This window comes from Sceloporus occidentalis, unplaced genomic scaffold (assembly GCF_023333645.1).
Source record: "Sceloporus occidentalis isolate IW3139 unplaced genomic scaffold, rSceOcc1.0.p SCAF_1, whole genome shotgun sequence".
NCBI lineage: Eukaryota > Metazoa > Chordata > Lepidosauria > Squamata > Phrynosomatidae > Sceloporus > Sceloporus occidentalis.
In genome coordinates, this window is record NW_028316981.1 from 92,042,264 (window position 1) to 92,058,652 (window position 16,389).

The 16,389-nt window shown below is 41.1% G+C and overlaps 1 protein-coding gene across 1 annotated transcript in view; it reads left to right on the top strand.

Moving 5' to 3' along the window:
- The window catches only part of ADAMTS2 (ADAM metallopeptidase with thrombospondin type 1 motif 2), a 118,220-nt gene that overhangs the window by 16,178 nt on the left and 85,653 nt on the right, over window positions 1–16,389 (top strand). The window contains exon 3 of the mRNA XM_089517643.1: window positions 3,787–3,870. Within this exon, the coding sequence (XP_089373769.1) occupies window positions 3,787–3,870 (84 nt within the window). The remainder of the gene's footprint in view (window positions 1–3,786; window positions 3,871–16,389) is intronic.

The window sequence follows — 16,389 nt, forward strand, 5'->3', positions numbered from 1 at the left end:
CCTGGTCCAAAGTTTCTGCCCAGTGTTTTTAACTTAGCCTTATTAAAATGACCTGTGTTGTGTTATCATCTATCACTGTTGAAGAGTCAGTCTACTTATCTAACACATGTTCAGGTTCTAATTAAAGCATCTCTGTTGGTACATTTTTGCATTTCATTCTCCTCTGATCTCAACTATTACAGCCCCCTCCCACTGCACACACCACACCCAAGGTAGCTGCAGCAGAGATAACACTTTATGCAGGCCCTAGTCCATAAAGGATTATATGTTAACAAATGTATACATCATTAAGGTCTCATGAGGCTTTGTTGTTTGTGCTACAAAAGAGAATAGTGCACTGCAACAGCTCCTTCGGAAAGCATTATCACATCTTTAGTTTTTCATGCAGAAGTGTCCATCTCCACCTGAATTTTTCTATCCTATTCTTCAGAGGTTCAAACTGCTGTGGTTCACATGTGTTAAGTTCCATTTTTGTCCCAGTCCTGCATTGCTTTGTCATAGACTGATCACTGTAACACAGAACCTCTGCAGGAGTGGGAGACTAATTAAGGCCTGGTACAGACTGCCTGAAAGCGGCAGTATGGGGCCGATTTTAGAGCTCAGAATTGCGGAGCAACCTCATGGTTCCGAGCCCTAGTGCACGGCAGTGGCACCATCATGGCAAAGCCCCATCCATATGGGGGCCGCCATGATGATGCAAGCGCGGCGCTACATCCGCACATCATGGTACCGCACTTGTGTCATCGATGTGTGACAGTGCGCCAATGGTACACTCATAACATCTGCTGCACATGCCAAAAAGCCCTGCTTTTAGCGGGTTCTTTTTGGTGAGGAGGGAGGCCATGCGATTTGGCTGCTGTGACATCCCTCAGTAGCAAATACAGGTGGCTCCAGCCCGCCCTTTCAGGGCAGCCTGTCAAGCCCCTAAGATGATCCAGCTCAGGAAGCTGATAGATCAGATGTCTTTCTGGTGGCTCTTGGGGATTTTCCTGTTGTCTTGATAAGTGATAGCTCCCAAACTTGACATATAGTTTTCCAGGCAACGATGAAATAAGTGAGATTGTGGCTGCTGCTACATTGCAGAATTAATGCAGTCTGACAATGCTTTAACTGTCATGGCTCCACCCTATGGAATCCTGGGATTTGTAGCTTGTTGTGGCACACCAGAGCTCTCTGACACAATTCCATAGCATTGAGCCATGACAGTTAAAGCAGTGCCAAACTGCATTTATTTTGCAGTGTAGTTGCAGCCACTGACTAGAGCATTATTAGTTGAAAACTCCGATAAACCCTACCAGTTATTGATCAGTCCATGGCAAGACAATTATAGACAATCCTCCACTTCCTGATCATTACATCACCCAGCACAGAAAACAACTCCAGAGTGTGGCCACCTTCAAATAGACATGTTTGCAACCAGCAGGCTCAGTGATGGTGCACCTGATGAGGGTGAAGGAATCCCAATAGACCACACAGTTCTCCTCTCTATACCCAAATCTTTGTTGCTGCTGCACAGGGAGAGCCTTGGTGGGCAAAGCTAGCTCATATGTACTTTCCAACATTCACTGTACTTAGGGTTGCCATAACCCGGTGGGAGGCGTGACTCCCCCGCTTTCTAGGGGGCGTTCCTGGTCCCGTCACGCCCTCGAGTGGCTGCCCGGCTCCTGGCCCTCCTGCATCCCTATATTTTGATGAGCCAGGGCTGGAGCTGGCAGGGGAGAGCTCTGCTGCTCTGCCTTGCCCCTATTGGCCAGCCCTCCCAAGGAGCAGGCTTAGTCAGGCAGGGCAACAAGGCGCGAGGAGGAGCAGGGCCAGGCAGGTTGGCAGCAGCAGTGGCCCCCGCCCGTCCAGGCAGGCCGCTAGGAGAGGGGAGGAAAGGGCCCTGGCCTCTGGGTCAGCCCGGCCTCATCCTCCTCCTGCTCTTGCAAGGAAGGGGCTCTGAAGCGCCGGGAGAGCTGCCTCACTAAAGGGGAGGGGCGCCTCAGGGACCCAGCCGTCGGAGAGGAAGAGGAGGAAGAGCCTCGGCAAGGCTCAGAAGAGGAGGAAGGGGCTAGCACCCGGGAGAGGCAAGAGGGCACTTTCCAGGCCCCTCCAGGGCCCCAGGCTCCCCCCAGGATTGCTCCTGTCAGACATTGGAAGCCCCCTCCCCAAGGCCCCCCAACACACACCCCTCTCCTTTCTAATCCTCTCTCTGACTCCCTCTCCCCCTGTTACCCCACTTTAACTGAGCCCTCTCTAACCCCCTTCTATCTACCACCTTCTCTCCATCTCAACCCCCCTCCAACCCCTCTCTATCTATTCCCCCTCTCTCTAACCCCCTTATTTAATAATAATAATAATAATAATAATAGGATTTATTTATATACCGCCGAATCATTGGGAATCCGAGCAGTTTGTGAAATTCACAGATAGCCAAACTACACAGGCAGATCAGCTCCTGGCACTGAACAAGCAGAGCTCTGCTCTGGAGCCACAACGAACTACATTTCCCAGAATTCCATAGCATTGAGCCAGGGCAGTTATAGTACTGTCAGACTGGGTTATTTCTGCAGTGTATGTGTAGTCTAAGAGCCCTGCAGAGAGAACAACTCTGGTGCTTTAGAATTTAAGCCCATCTAACCCCCCTCTATCTAAGCCCTCTCTAACCCCCTCTATCTAACTCCCTTATTTAAGTCTCTCCTAAGCCCCCCTCTAACCCCTCTCTATCTTATTCCTCTTTATCTAACCCTAACCCCCTCTAGGTACCCTATCTAGCCCTCCTTCTATAGCCCCCCTTTCTCAAACCCCCTTATTTAACCCCCCTTCTGTCTAACCCTATTTTTTTAAAAGCCAGCAATTTTTGTGTCCTCCATTTTTATAAAAGTGTCCTACATTTGAAAATGTTGTCCTACATTTGTCCTACATTTGTCCCGGTTTGGAGATCCTGACTTATGGCAACCCTAACTGTACTTTCAATCTTTAGTAGGATTTTCTTGGAGTTGGCTTTCCTTAAAGATATTCCAGGCCCTTCCCTTGTATTTTCAGCTTTTTAAAACTGGACGTCTTTGCCCATTCTACCTAAAGAAAAGGACTATTACAGACAGTATGCTGTCCACTTGCACAGAAAGCACAAAGCTTGTTACTAGTCCAATGTACGCTTTTGTTTGAAAACACAAGAGGCATTGGAGGGGGAATCAGATGCATGTGAAAGCCTGCTGACCCCAGTGTCCCTGGCATACCATCTCTTCTAAAGACTTCTCCATGTTGAGTATGCTTCAGATAGTGTAGTTCACTCTTCTTGGCAATGACTGCAAAGGCACCAGAATATTTAGCAAGCTTACTGCAGTTATTTTTTTTAAAATGTATGAAATTTTGTTTTTAATTGCCAATGGCAAGTAGATAGCTTTTGGTGGTAGGTTTGAGCAATTGAAATCATGATTATGATGTTTGTCTGAACAGCTTCAAATTTCCAAATAAGAAAATATTATCCTTAGTCAGCGAATAAGTGTGAAGTATAACCTAAGCGTGACAAGCACACTCTTTCTTTGTTGCCTTTCCAGTAAGTCTCTACTTGTAATTAGGTATTAATAGCATGAATTGGTTTTTCAACATGGCATGCTCAGCATTTTCCCTGCCAAATATGATTTTGTCCTGGTGTTACAGCACAGTTGCTACATGCGTGTAGTGTTATTTTAGAGGGTTTTTAAAAATTAATTGATTAAATCTTTGGCTATTAGGCTTTAACAAAACTGTTCTCGTGTGTTCCATATGAATTCATTTTTAATGTATTTAAATTTTTTTTTGTAGGTTAATGAAATCTATCATGATGAGTCCTTGGGTGCCCATATTAATGTTGTGTTGGTCAGAATCATCATGCTGAGCTACGGAAAAGTAAGTAGATTTTAAAAAAATATGTCCAAAAATTATTTTATAAATAGTGGCTTGTAATTCTTTTGTGGTCCATGCTGTTCTGTTTCTATGAATGTTTTTAGCATCAAGGTCATTGAGTTAAGTCTGGTATTGCACTAGCAAAAACAGCATGGATAATGGATCTTTGATTTCCCCTCTTTCCCGTTGCAGCTTCTATAACTGCCCAAGAAGCCTCTACAGGGTTTCAGTGGTCATTCAGTGGCTGTGTTTTACAGGGCCTTGGGGGTTTCACTAGGGGTGTGCAAGGAGTATGGACCACCCCAAGTGACACCTAAGGGAGATGACACCACTGTTCGCTAAATACCTGCCTTTTGGAAGAAATGGGGTGTGGTGTTTTCCTGTGTCTCTTTATAATGCTGGTGAGATGGTGCAAGTTGGGCAAGGTTCAGTGGAAAGAGAAAGAAGAGACCCCAGGTTTGGACTTTTTCCAGGGTTGTACAGCAATGGTGGTGGAAGGAAGACAAAATCTACCAATTGAGAGCAGCCTCTCTCTCTGTTTCCTTACTTTCTTGATAGTAACAATACCTGTGGTCCTTTGCAGATCATGCCTACATTGGTGTGGCTTTACTGGTGTACCACACCACCAGGATTCTTGCCATAGTAAACAGAATTAGTCAACACATGCAGAAGGCTTCTGGAACTTAAAGACTGGGAGGGATAGAGAAAAATGTCTAATGGTGTACACTACCACACTATTGGGGATCACTTATAGGCAGAAAACACTGTACAAGAAGTGTGCAGAAACATGGAGCAATAGATTCAAAACCTAGAGCACATGCATCTGGAACATGGAAGCTGCAAGTAATTTTCTCTGCCATTCTGGAATACTTACAACAAAATATGACAATACCTTTTATCATGCTTTCCAGTCTTTGGTTATGTACAAGTGACAAGATATGTTTAAATATTTGAAAGATACTGAAGATGTAGCAAACTTGTTTTCTGCTGGTCCAAAGACAAGAACATGGAGCAATGGATTCAAACTACAGGAAAAGAGATTCCACCTAAAAATTAGGAAGAACCTCCTGACACAAGAGCTGTTCTTGCCTCGGAGTGTAGTGGAGTCTCTTTCTTTGAAGGTTTTTAAAGTGAGGCTGGATGTCCATTTGTCAGAAGTGCGTTGATTGTGCCTTCCTTCAAGACAGGGATTTGACTGGATTGCCCTTGTGGTCTCTTCTGACTCTATGATTCTAAATTCTTTGCACTTTCAGCATATTAAATACTTTCAGAATGCCTTTCTAAACAACTTTAGGGAACTCCTTTTGGTATTGAAATTTCCAGAACAGTTTTTTTTTAAATTGTTGTTTCAAATTTACTCACCTGATTATTTTACTCTGAGAGGTGGGAATATTAAAACTCTAACACAGAAGAAAAAGCATTACATTAAGAAATCTCCAGACCATTGAGAAACTTGTTGCTATGCAACATATAGGTCTGTCTGGATTATCCTCCAGCAAATGTGACATACTGCATACAATAAAACAAGGATAAATATATCAAAATAATATGAAAGACCATTGAAAACGTACTCAATTTGGAATGAATAATTATATCTCCCTAGCATAACAATAATAATTAGTATTATTTCAGCAACACTGCAATATCAAGTAATGACTTGTATGCCATAACAAGCAAAATGGAACCATTTTAATCACAATTACATTATTTCAAATCCAATCGTTTGAAAGAATGGACCTTCATATACCATATTCAGAGGTGAGCTGTTCTTGACACGTATTCATGAGTAATGTGTGTGTGTGTGTGTGTGGTATGACAGTCCAGGTAAATAAGTTTAGACAGATGTGACTGCAATTAAAAGGCAGTTTTCTTTCACAACAGGATAAGACAGTAACAGGAATAGAAGTGCCATCTCCTTGTATGTGCTCCATTACCACCCATAATGTGTTCCACCATCAAGGGAAAAATATCTATTTTTAAAATTCTCTTTATTTGTATATTTAAAAAATAAAGGTACAGAAAACAACAACAATGCTGCATTAATAATGCACAACCATCCAACACAACATAGACAAAAATAAAAACATAACATTCATTTACTACCCAGTGTTACCAAGTCTTTCTGTGAATACCATTTTATCATAATACTTGCTCTTACTTTCTGTTATCCTTAACATAAGTTGAATATGTATATATTTTAATATGTATATACTGTATGTTTATCTATATTTCTACCTACTAGAGATGTTGAGGAAAAAACAAAAAAAATAAAAATCCTATTTTCTATCATCATATAATATTCTCTAAATTGTGCTACTTTCCCCCCTTTCTTTATATTAATAATTGTTTACCACAATAACACTCATAAATAATAGTTAGAGATGTAAAACTATTAACTAAATCTGTTTGAAGCCTTTATCAGATCTAATACAATTCTTTATTCCTTGCTTCACAATATTAACCTAAAACTTAAAACACAAAAGTTAGCCAGAAGGAATAGCCATTATCATTATTCATTTAAAGCAGCATACGTATTTTCTTTTTGAATGTAATCTATCCATGAGTCCCATCTTTATAGAATTCCTTTAAGGTTTCTTTGTTCAACAAATGTGTTAATTTTTCCATTTCATATATTTCATATATTAAGCCTCCATTCTTCTATATTCGGAGTATCCTCCCTCTTCCAATACTTTGCATATATCATTCTTGCAGCCACAATTGTGTAAAGTAGTAATTTCCCTTCTTTTTTCTCCAATTTTTTTTTTATCCTGAATCATGTTTAGCAAATACATTCTGGGGTCTGCCCATTCCTAAAATTTAAATATTTTTTTTCATTTCGTCATGTATCTGTTTCTAATATCTTACAGCCTTTTCACATAACCACCAACTATGTAGATATGTACCTACCTCCTTCTGGCACTTCCAACATTTATTTATGTTCTTTTTATATATTTTAGATAGCTTATAAGGGGTCAAGTACCATCTGTAAAATGATTTGTAAATATTTTCTTTCAAGTCTGTACTTAAAGTTTGCTGTATTCTTACTTTCCATGTTTTCTCCCAGTGTTCTAATTCAATGGTCTGTTTTAAATCATTTGTCCATTTTATCATAAAATCTATAATTGTTTCTTCTTCTAATTCAAATTTTGTTATCAATTTATATAATTTAGATATTTGGTTTTTTCCCCCATCATTTATTATTCTTTCCAAATCAGGTTCTGCTTTATCAATTCCATTTAATTTATTATCAGTCTGAAATCTTTCCTTTAACTGTCTATAGCTGAACCAATTACAGTTGTACCCTTCTTTATTCAAATCTTCCTATGATTTTAACTCTCTTTTATTATTAGAATTTTTTGTAATATCACTATATGAAACCCATGTACCCTTATTAAATTCCTCTCTACCAAATAATGCTTCATTAGATGAGACCCATAACGGTAATTTATTACACTATTTATTTTAGCCAGATACGTAAGAGTGATTTTCTAACAAAATTGTTATTGAAATTTTTATCTACCCTCAATTTATCGTAAAGCCATATCTTAAATCTTTTCCTTCCAAAATTAAGGTTCTTTTTCTTTTTAATCTAATCCAATCAATTAGCCAATCTACAGCACAGGCGTAGAAAGACCACTTCAAATTGGGAAGGGGCAAGACACCTGTCGATTGAATCTTGTAGGATTTTCATTTTCACTGTAGATTTTTTATTGCTCCAAATGAATTGCTCCAAACTCCATTTTTTTTAAAAAAAAAAAAAGGGGAGAAAAATATTTTGACTTTTATAACACATTCATGTTTCTGTGGGATGGTGTTGTATGATTATGTTTTCAGGAGACTACATTAGCTATGATGAGGCTGCCCTGTTAGGAGCAACTGAGAACATCATGTCTGGCATGACAACCATGGGTCTGCCCCATGTCTATCTGGCCTCACTCATAGATAGCTGTACTCAGGAACTTGTTTTCTGTGCCGTGTGGGAGTGATGGTAACCTGGAAGTGAAGGACATGTCTATAATCTCATTGTCATGGATAGCATGGCTTCTGTGGTACTGATGAGGTAAAGAGTCATGATATTTGGACATAATAAATAAATAATGAAGAGTCTATGAAAGTTTATAACATAATGAATCTGTGAAGTCTTTAAAGTCTCAATAAAAAAGGGAGTGGAGATGAGAAGAGAGAGGCAAGACTCAAAATGGTACCTGAAAAAACAGCTAATAAACATCGTTGTTAACAGTCAACATGTTTTGGTGGAAACTGAAGCACTCAGGTAAGACAACATCTGTCTGATACCATTATTCCTTGGATGGATGACCTTTCAGGATGACAGAGACTGGCCTTCTGTTTCTGAAGTAGCCACATGGATTTCAGCTTATAATGGCAATGTTGGTGCTACCTTCAAGGTAGTGGATGGATCTCATTTTAGAGGGCGGTGGTAGAAGATCTGCAAGGAAGAAGACAAGCCCTCTGTTCATCCTCCATCTTGAGGGAGAGAGAGGCAGGCTAGCCCCAACAGGTCTGCCTGGGAGAAGACAAGCCTTCCCTTCATCCACCATCTTGAGGGAGAGAGAGGCACCCCCAGCCTGCCTGGAAGAAGAAAAGCCCTCCCTTCATCCTCCATCTTGAGCGGGAGAGAGGCAGGCTAGCTCCAACAGCCTGCTTGGAAGAAGACAAGCCCTCCCTTCAGCCACCATCTTGAGGGGGAGAGAGGCAGGCTAGGTCCTGAAGATACAGCGCCCTCCCCCCAGTCCATCTGCCTTTGTCCAGGCCTCAGAGGAAGAGAAGAATGCTGGACCTGATCCCCTCCCCTCATCACCATTCCCTTCTCCTTTTGTGTCATGTCTTTTAGATTGTAAGCCTGCGGGCAGGGAACCGTCTATTATCCCCTCTGTTGTAAACCGCTCAGATTCCCAGTGATTGGGCGGTATATAAATAAAACCTATTATTTATAGGTGGAGCCCTGGTGGCGCAGTGGTTAAATGCCTGTACTGCAGCCATTCACTCGAAACCACAAGGTTGCGAGTTCAAGACCAGCAAAAGGGCCCAAGCTCGACTCAGGCTTGCATCCTTCCGAGGTCGCTAAAATGAGTACCCAGACTGTTGGGGGCAAATTAGCTTACTTGCTAATTAGCTTACTTGCTGTTCACCGCTATGATCTTTGGAATAGCGGTATATAAATAAAACAAATTATTATTATTATTATCATTAGATGCTAGTCTGACCTTTAGAGGTGCTATCGAAGCTTCTGAGCCTGTTTTAGAGATAGGGTTCAGCAACCTGTCAAATCCAGATTTAAACCGGAAGTAGATTTGCCACCCCACTGGCATATGGGCCACCAGGCCCCACTCTTCAAGGTCTTAGATCATGACAAGAGTTCCATTTCCATTTCCTGTAATCTCATTAAAATTCCTGAATATAGCCTATCATGGAATAAAAAGACCAGACACAGAACATCAGGTTAAATAAGGGCCACTTTATTTGACCTAGAAACTCATTTAAGTTGTGTTGAACTTGGAAAGGAGCAAGAGAAAGGAGCAACCTGATGCAAGATCCTCTTGTCAGGGATGATGGGAGTTGTAGTTCTTCACCTCTGGCTCGAACTCACCACCTTGTTACGCACCGGCGCTGACCAGTTTTGGTCAGTGGTTAAAGCTTTGCTCTAAAGCAGCAGAGTTACAGAGAATAGGCTGAAGACCCTGACAAACTCTCCAAGCCTTCTCACTCTTGCTTCCACAGAAGTCTTCCCACTTCTTCAGGATCCAGCTGGCTCTTGTATCTTCACTCAAGACACCAGACAACTCAGTAGTCTTATATAAAAGATCTACTTTATTCTACTATATACAGCTCCAAAACTATCCAACACAACTCCAATACAACAATACTCCTCACTACTACTATCCACTGCTACTACCCACAAAATACATTAGGATTCATAGTCATTATTATAGTCCTTGGATCATACCACCCACTCTTGTCAGTTTCCACCCAGTGGGCGTGTACATCCATTCTCATTGGTTCTCTTGTTTCTACCCAGAATTAATGATTTCATCATCTCAGCCTTGACCACTTAACAATTCTCAGGTGTGTTCAATTATCCACTTTGCATTTCTGTCCTTGGCATTCAGGACTTGTTAATTGCATTATCTTATACACCTGTGTGGCTCTTAATTTGCTTCTGCTGAGTCACCCTGACTCTCACATACATGTTTTATTTCACTCACTGTATGTCTCATGTTGCTTTTTCCTTAACACCTCTGAGGCCAGGTATCACTCCTTGACTACCTCTTATTTTATATTTTGCCCTCACCACCTGCCCATTGACAGCATATTTACAGACGCCACCCACAGCCAATCATCAAAATGCTCCAGATAGAGTATGGGGTAGGCAAAAAACAATAAAGCTAAAAGGGAGAAAATTCCTACCCATCCCCAAAGTGACCAGGAAAGCTCACACTGGAGGTGGGAGGCTGGGCCATAAAGAGAAGAACAGAGAGACACATGAAGGGATGGATAGGCCTTAAATAGACTGTGTCTCCACACCCTACACACACAGCATCTTGGTGTCCTGCACCAAATGAAGTAACCTCTGTCCTCTGACCATGCAGGCCATCAAATGCATCCCATCTCCTGCACTTCCATTCTCCATGCAGGTCCAGGTACATTTTTTTTAAACTTTGCTTAGTATACATTGTACATCACAAGATGTACATAAGCTAAAAAAGAGATTGATCTAACGTTGAGATACAAGTTTCTCCTTAATTTTACAATGCTTTTCCATTGTAAGTTTTAATATACTACTCCAATGCCTCTTGGATAGTTTGTTTCTAACTTGCTTTCTTGTTTTTCTAAAGTTTACTTTTTTCAGCAAAATCTATTGTGAAGGATTTGGGTTAGGAACAAAACAGCCAAGCCAGCCATGTTTGAGAACAGTGTTTTGCTACGCCCTAACACACTTCCACACCCTGCACCTTCCTACAGTGCTTTCTATAGAAAACAGTTGGCTACAATTAAGAACTGATGTGTGTGGGAACAAAGTTAAGCTCTGAAGATCAATCAGATGGTTGCATCCATTATTTGTGCCTTCATACTCATGCCTTCCTGATGCACCCGCCAGATCCTTTCATTTTGCAAGCAGGTTTTTCAACATATGCTTGTTGTGCCTATTTCCTGTCATCTGAACTATATTTCACCCAGTCTCTAGTGGAAACCTTCTCAATATCCTTCTTTTTTCTGGCTATCTCCTAGCCCACCCTCTACATCAGGACTGGGAAACATACTTCCCTCTAGATGTTGTTACATAGTAAGTCCCAATATTTTTCAGCAGGAACTATGCTGGCTAAGGCTGATGGGACTTGCTGTCCAACAACATCTGGAGAACTGCATGATTCATTTCCAGCCATGACAGCTGAAAACTGGCATTTTGCATCTGTTCAGAAAGAATGCTGCAGATGGTCATGATCCTCATTGGCACATAGGAGGAGAGAGATCATCTCTGTAGGAGCCTGTTTTTGAGGTGTGATGTTGTTTGCTAAATTACATTCAACATCTTGAATTGCATTTGGAATCAGAACTGGGATTCAAAGCATACAGCAGAGTAGAAGTAATATGTTCTTTCTAGTTACTTACTGTACGTGTGTATCTATATCTGTATCTCTCCCTCTCTTTCTATTGCTTTGTCTTCACACCCATTCTGAGTGATAAATCATTTTCATTTTTATGCGACAGACAATATGCCATGTTTATTATTCCAAATCACATTACTTGTCAGATGCTGCATTGGCTAATATTTTGTTTTGGATATACTGTGTGTGTGTGTGTTCTTGTCATGAAATAATTCTCACAGTTCTTTAAAAACAAAATGTCAGTTAGTTGGTAGAGTTTGTCATTGTTGTTTCTAGTTCTGTTACCATGGGTACTGAAAGTTTGTCCTCCCCCCCCCCTTTTTTTCCTTTTCTCTTTCATAACAACTTGCCCAGTTCATATGACAGAGGAAAATAATATAATCTGAGTAAACAATTTGGAAGAAAATCTTTTGAATTGGTTTAGCGCTTGTAACTCATTTTTTACAGTGAAAGGACACATTTTAGATCACCCCAAACCTGGATGCTTTGAAACTTCAATTTGACTTATCAATTGGATTACTATTGTACATTTTAAAATTTAATAAGATAAGCATTCATCCACAATAGATTTCTATGGATTCTCAAGGATGGCACGGGAATGGCTGGAGCACCATCTAATGGATGTATTTTGAAAGACCCCTTTTCTTATATACAATATTCCAAGTATTTAACTTGGTTGTTTTTTTGTTTTTGTTTTTTGGAACTATCCAACTTTCAGAAGACAATCCTGTATACTATTGTAAAATGACACTGGTTTCATTCTCCTTCCAGCACCATCCCCACACAATGGGCAGGAATCAACAAGATATTATTGTTATCTCTGTACATCTGTACTATTTTAATTGTTGGAAGCCGCTTTGATCATTTCTTACAAATAATCAGGATATAAATAAAAGTGTTATTATTTGTTTATCATTGGTGTAACTTCAAAATGCCAAAGTAAAAAATAATAATGAGACTGATAATAGTCAAGGGGGAAATCCAGAAGGGAAAATATTTCCCTACAAACCTAGTGAGGTCTACCTGAATTCAGAGCACATGGCGTGGCACATGCCTATTAGGGCTCAGGTCAGAAGACTGGGGAGTGGGTGTTGCGGATGGAATGGGGTTTTCTGGAATAGGGCACAGTTGGCCATCCAACTAGAACTCCAGGGAGGAGTGGCTGGTGGCTTCCATCCATGTCAATTTTCTCTGGGTTTTTATCTTTTAAAAGGTCTATCCAGGTAATAAACTCCAGTGGGAACCATCATTGCCTCCACCAGGGTTATAGCTATGAGAATGAGGACACTGCCTCTCTCAAATAGGAATTTTGACCCCCCCCCCCCTCTCTTGCAAGTTTCCTCCATTCCTCAAATTTCTAACGTAGTAATGTAAATTTCAAACGAGTATTTCAAAGTAAAGTTTACACATCCAAATAAAGCAGGCAGGCAAAATGATCAAGGGAATGTGACCACAGCAAATATGATTTTCAGTGTCTCACTTTCTGCAATACTAGAAATTTGGAAACGGAAGGAAAATTGAGCGAGATGTATAATTTTTATTTTGAGAGCAATGTCCCATTTTGTCTTTCTCCCAACTCCACCATAGCTCTATATTTGGCCTCCATATTTCATCATTTAGAGCCAAAACACACTGCAGAAATAATCCAGTTTGAGACCACTTTAACTGCCCTGGCTCAATACTAGGGAATTCTGGGAAGTGTAGTTCTGTGAGACATTTAACTTTCTCTATCAGAGAGCTCTGATGCCATGACAAACTGCCTCCAATTCTGTCATCCAAGTCATTGATAAAGATGTTGAATAACACTGGCCCCAGGACAGAGCCCTGTGGGACTCCACTGGTCACTTCTCTCCAGGATGAAAAGGATCCATTGTTGAGCACCCTTTGGGTTCGGCCAGTCAACCAATTACAAATCCATGTAACAGTTACTTTATCTAGCCCACATTTCACTAGCTTGTTTGCAAGAATGTCATGGGAAACTTTGTCAAAGTCCTTACTGAAATCAAGATATACTATATGCACAGCTTTCCCTTCATCTACCAAACTGGTAATTTTATCAAAAAAAGAGATCAGGTTTGTCTGGCATGACTTGTTTCTCTGAAACCCATGTTGACTTTTTGTGATTATGGCATTGCTTTCTAGATGTTCACAGACTCTCTGTTTAATGATCTGCTCCAGAATCTTTCCTGGTATTGATGTCAGACTAACTGGACGATAATTGTTGGGAACCTCTTTCCCCCCGCTTTTGAACATATTATTCAAATCCACAAAAGCATAAATGGAGGCCCAACTATACATTCACAGGTATTACATTAAATTGAGGTCCACCACATTGTTTTGATGGAAGCTGTTTTAATTATGAATTCAGGGATGCTATTAAATGAGCTCATTTCTTTAGTCTTGTGAAGGCTTAGAGGGTTACCATTCATGTTCACCAAGATCTATGCATGAACTGTTGCTTTCTGTGAAATTTTCATAGTTCTTTCTAAGCTTTGTGTCTCACATACTCTATGCTACTTGCTTTGAAAATTGCAGCTGCATTCCTTTGTCCAAATACTTCACTTTCTCCTTTTTTCCTTTTTTCTTCCAAATGATGAAGACCCTAGAATGATAAGGACTTAAAGCACTTTGCTGACATATAAATAATATTTGTAGCTCTTGTTATCACAACATTGTTGCCCTGGTAACATTATGTTTGCAAAGAGAAGGCTAAAGTTCTCATTTCATAAAAAAATTCTGGAAGATAATAAATGTTACAGTTAGTCATTCAGTTTACAACAGCCCACGTGTGGGACGTCTTCATAAGTTCCTTCCAGGAATATGTGTATTTGTTAAGTAGCAGAGGTTTGGACAGGACCCTATGTTGTGCATTCTCTTTAACTGAAATGATTTTTAAGTTAGAGTTCAAAAATGATTTTTAGGTTAGAATTCATGTTAGTCTGGATCAGCACACAAAGGGATCTTGCAACACTTTTGAGACTAACGGAGAGAAAGAAAGAAGTTGGTAGCATAAGCTTTTGAAGACTTAAGTCTCTTTTCCTCCACAACGGCTCTCCACATACATCCTCCTCAAAAGCGTACACTAACAACTACTTTCATTCTCTCTGTTAGTCTCAAAGGTGCTACAACATCCTTTTGCGTACTGATTTTTAATTATTAACTCTTGCATCACCTAAGCTGTGATGGTACAGAGTTATCCACTGCTGTAAATTATCTGCCCTCTGCATCATTTTTACTTAAATCATCTTCAGTTGCAGGCTCAAACAGAATAGAAATATTTCACAGATGTCAACAAGAGTAAAGGAAGAGTGAACGAAACTTGCCTCCACAACACAAGTAGCTAGCTCTTCAAAATGAGAATCATATAGCCAACCAGAAAAAAGATACTTAATTGTACATTAATCTTAGCTTTGTGGTAAGAATTGATAAAATTGTGGAGTAGATGGCCTTGGGGAAACAGCGTGTTTCCTTTGTTTGAAATTACTTATTGGTTTTGCTAAATAAGATTTGTCAACTTATTTATCTGCCCTGTTGTATTGACCAAGCCTGCCAACTGTACCTCGCAGAACATTGGTAAAGTGGGTTGGTATTTGATTGTTTCCTTAATTGTACCTGCATTGCACTGCATACCCACTTTTTCTACTTTAGCTTTTTCTTAATATTTATTATTTATTCCACAAACAAGTTTCTTAAAAGCAAAACAACAAAACAGTATATATTAGTTTTTTGTGGGTTTTTTGGGCTGTGGCCATGTTCTAGAAGGGTTTATTCCTGACATTTCGCCAGCATCTGTGGCTGGCATCTTCAGAGAATGCTGACCTAGTAAAGGTTTTTTTTGTGTGTGTGTGTATAAATACTGTGTGACCCTGGGTAGGGAGGAGTGATTCCCATGTTAATCAGGGTATTGTTCTGTTGTTGATGGCCTCCTTGGGGTGGGAGGATATGCAAAGGAAGATTAGTGTCTGTTAATTGGTGATCATTGGCGCGTTACAGACAGGCATAAGGGACGTCCTCAGGACGTCCTAGGTTTAAAAAGGGGCGTCACTTCTTGACGCCCCCAAGCCTAATACGTCCTGAGGACGTACAAGATGGCAGCACCCCATCTACATGGTGGCTACCATGATGGCGTCACGAACGCACCGCCTCCAAACAAGGTGGCATGGACGTGATGCCGTTGCGCGAGGGTGCTTAGTGAGCCCTTTCGTCGGCGGAGGAAGGAGCTCCAAAACAGAGCTCCTTCCTGGTCTTGCGTCGCTGGGCGCGGCCTTTACATGGCTGTGCCCAGCGACGCAAGGGAGAAAGGGGCCAAGCGGCCTCTTTCTCCTCCTCCCCGCCACTGTGGGGTGTCCTTGGGGCTTGAAGCCCCAAGGACACCCCTTTCCAGGCCTCGGGGAAGTGGCCTTTTGCCGCTTCCCTGCGGCCTGGAAAGCGGCGGATTGGGGCCTCAGTGGCTGCCGCTCTGGCCACTTAGGCCTCGATCTGGCGGGGAAAGGGGCGGGTGCAGGCCGCCACTTTTCGGAGGTCTGTAACGCGCCATTGTCTGCTGGGAAAGCCCCTGACCCTGGGTGGTTTCTCATTTGCATTTGCTGAGTGCTGATTTTGCTATTTTGCTGATTGCTGATTTGCAGTCCTGCAAAATAGCAAAATCAGCACTCAGCAAATGCAAATGAGAAACCACCCAGGGTCAGGGGCTTTCCCAGCATAGGAATCACTCCTCCCTACCCAGGGTCACACAGTGTGTGTGTGTGTGTGTATCCACTCTCTTCCATTCCATTATTCTCTGAAAATGCCAGCCACAGATGCTGGTGAAACGTCAGGAATAAACTATTCTGAAAACATGGCCACATAGCCCGAAAAACCCACAAAAAACTATGGATGCTGGCCATGAAAGCCTTCA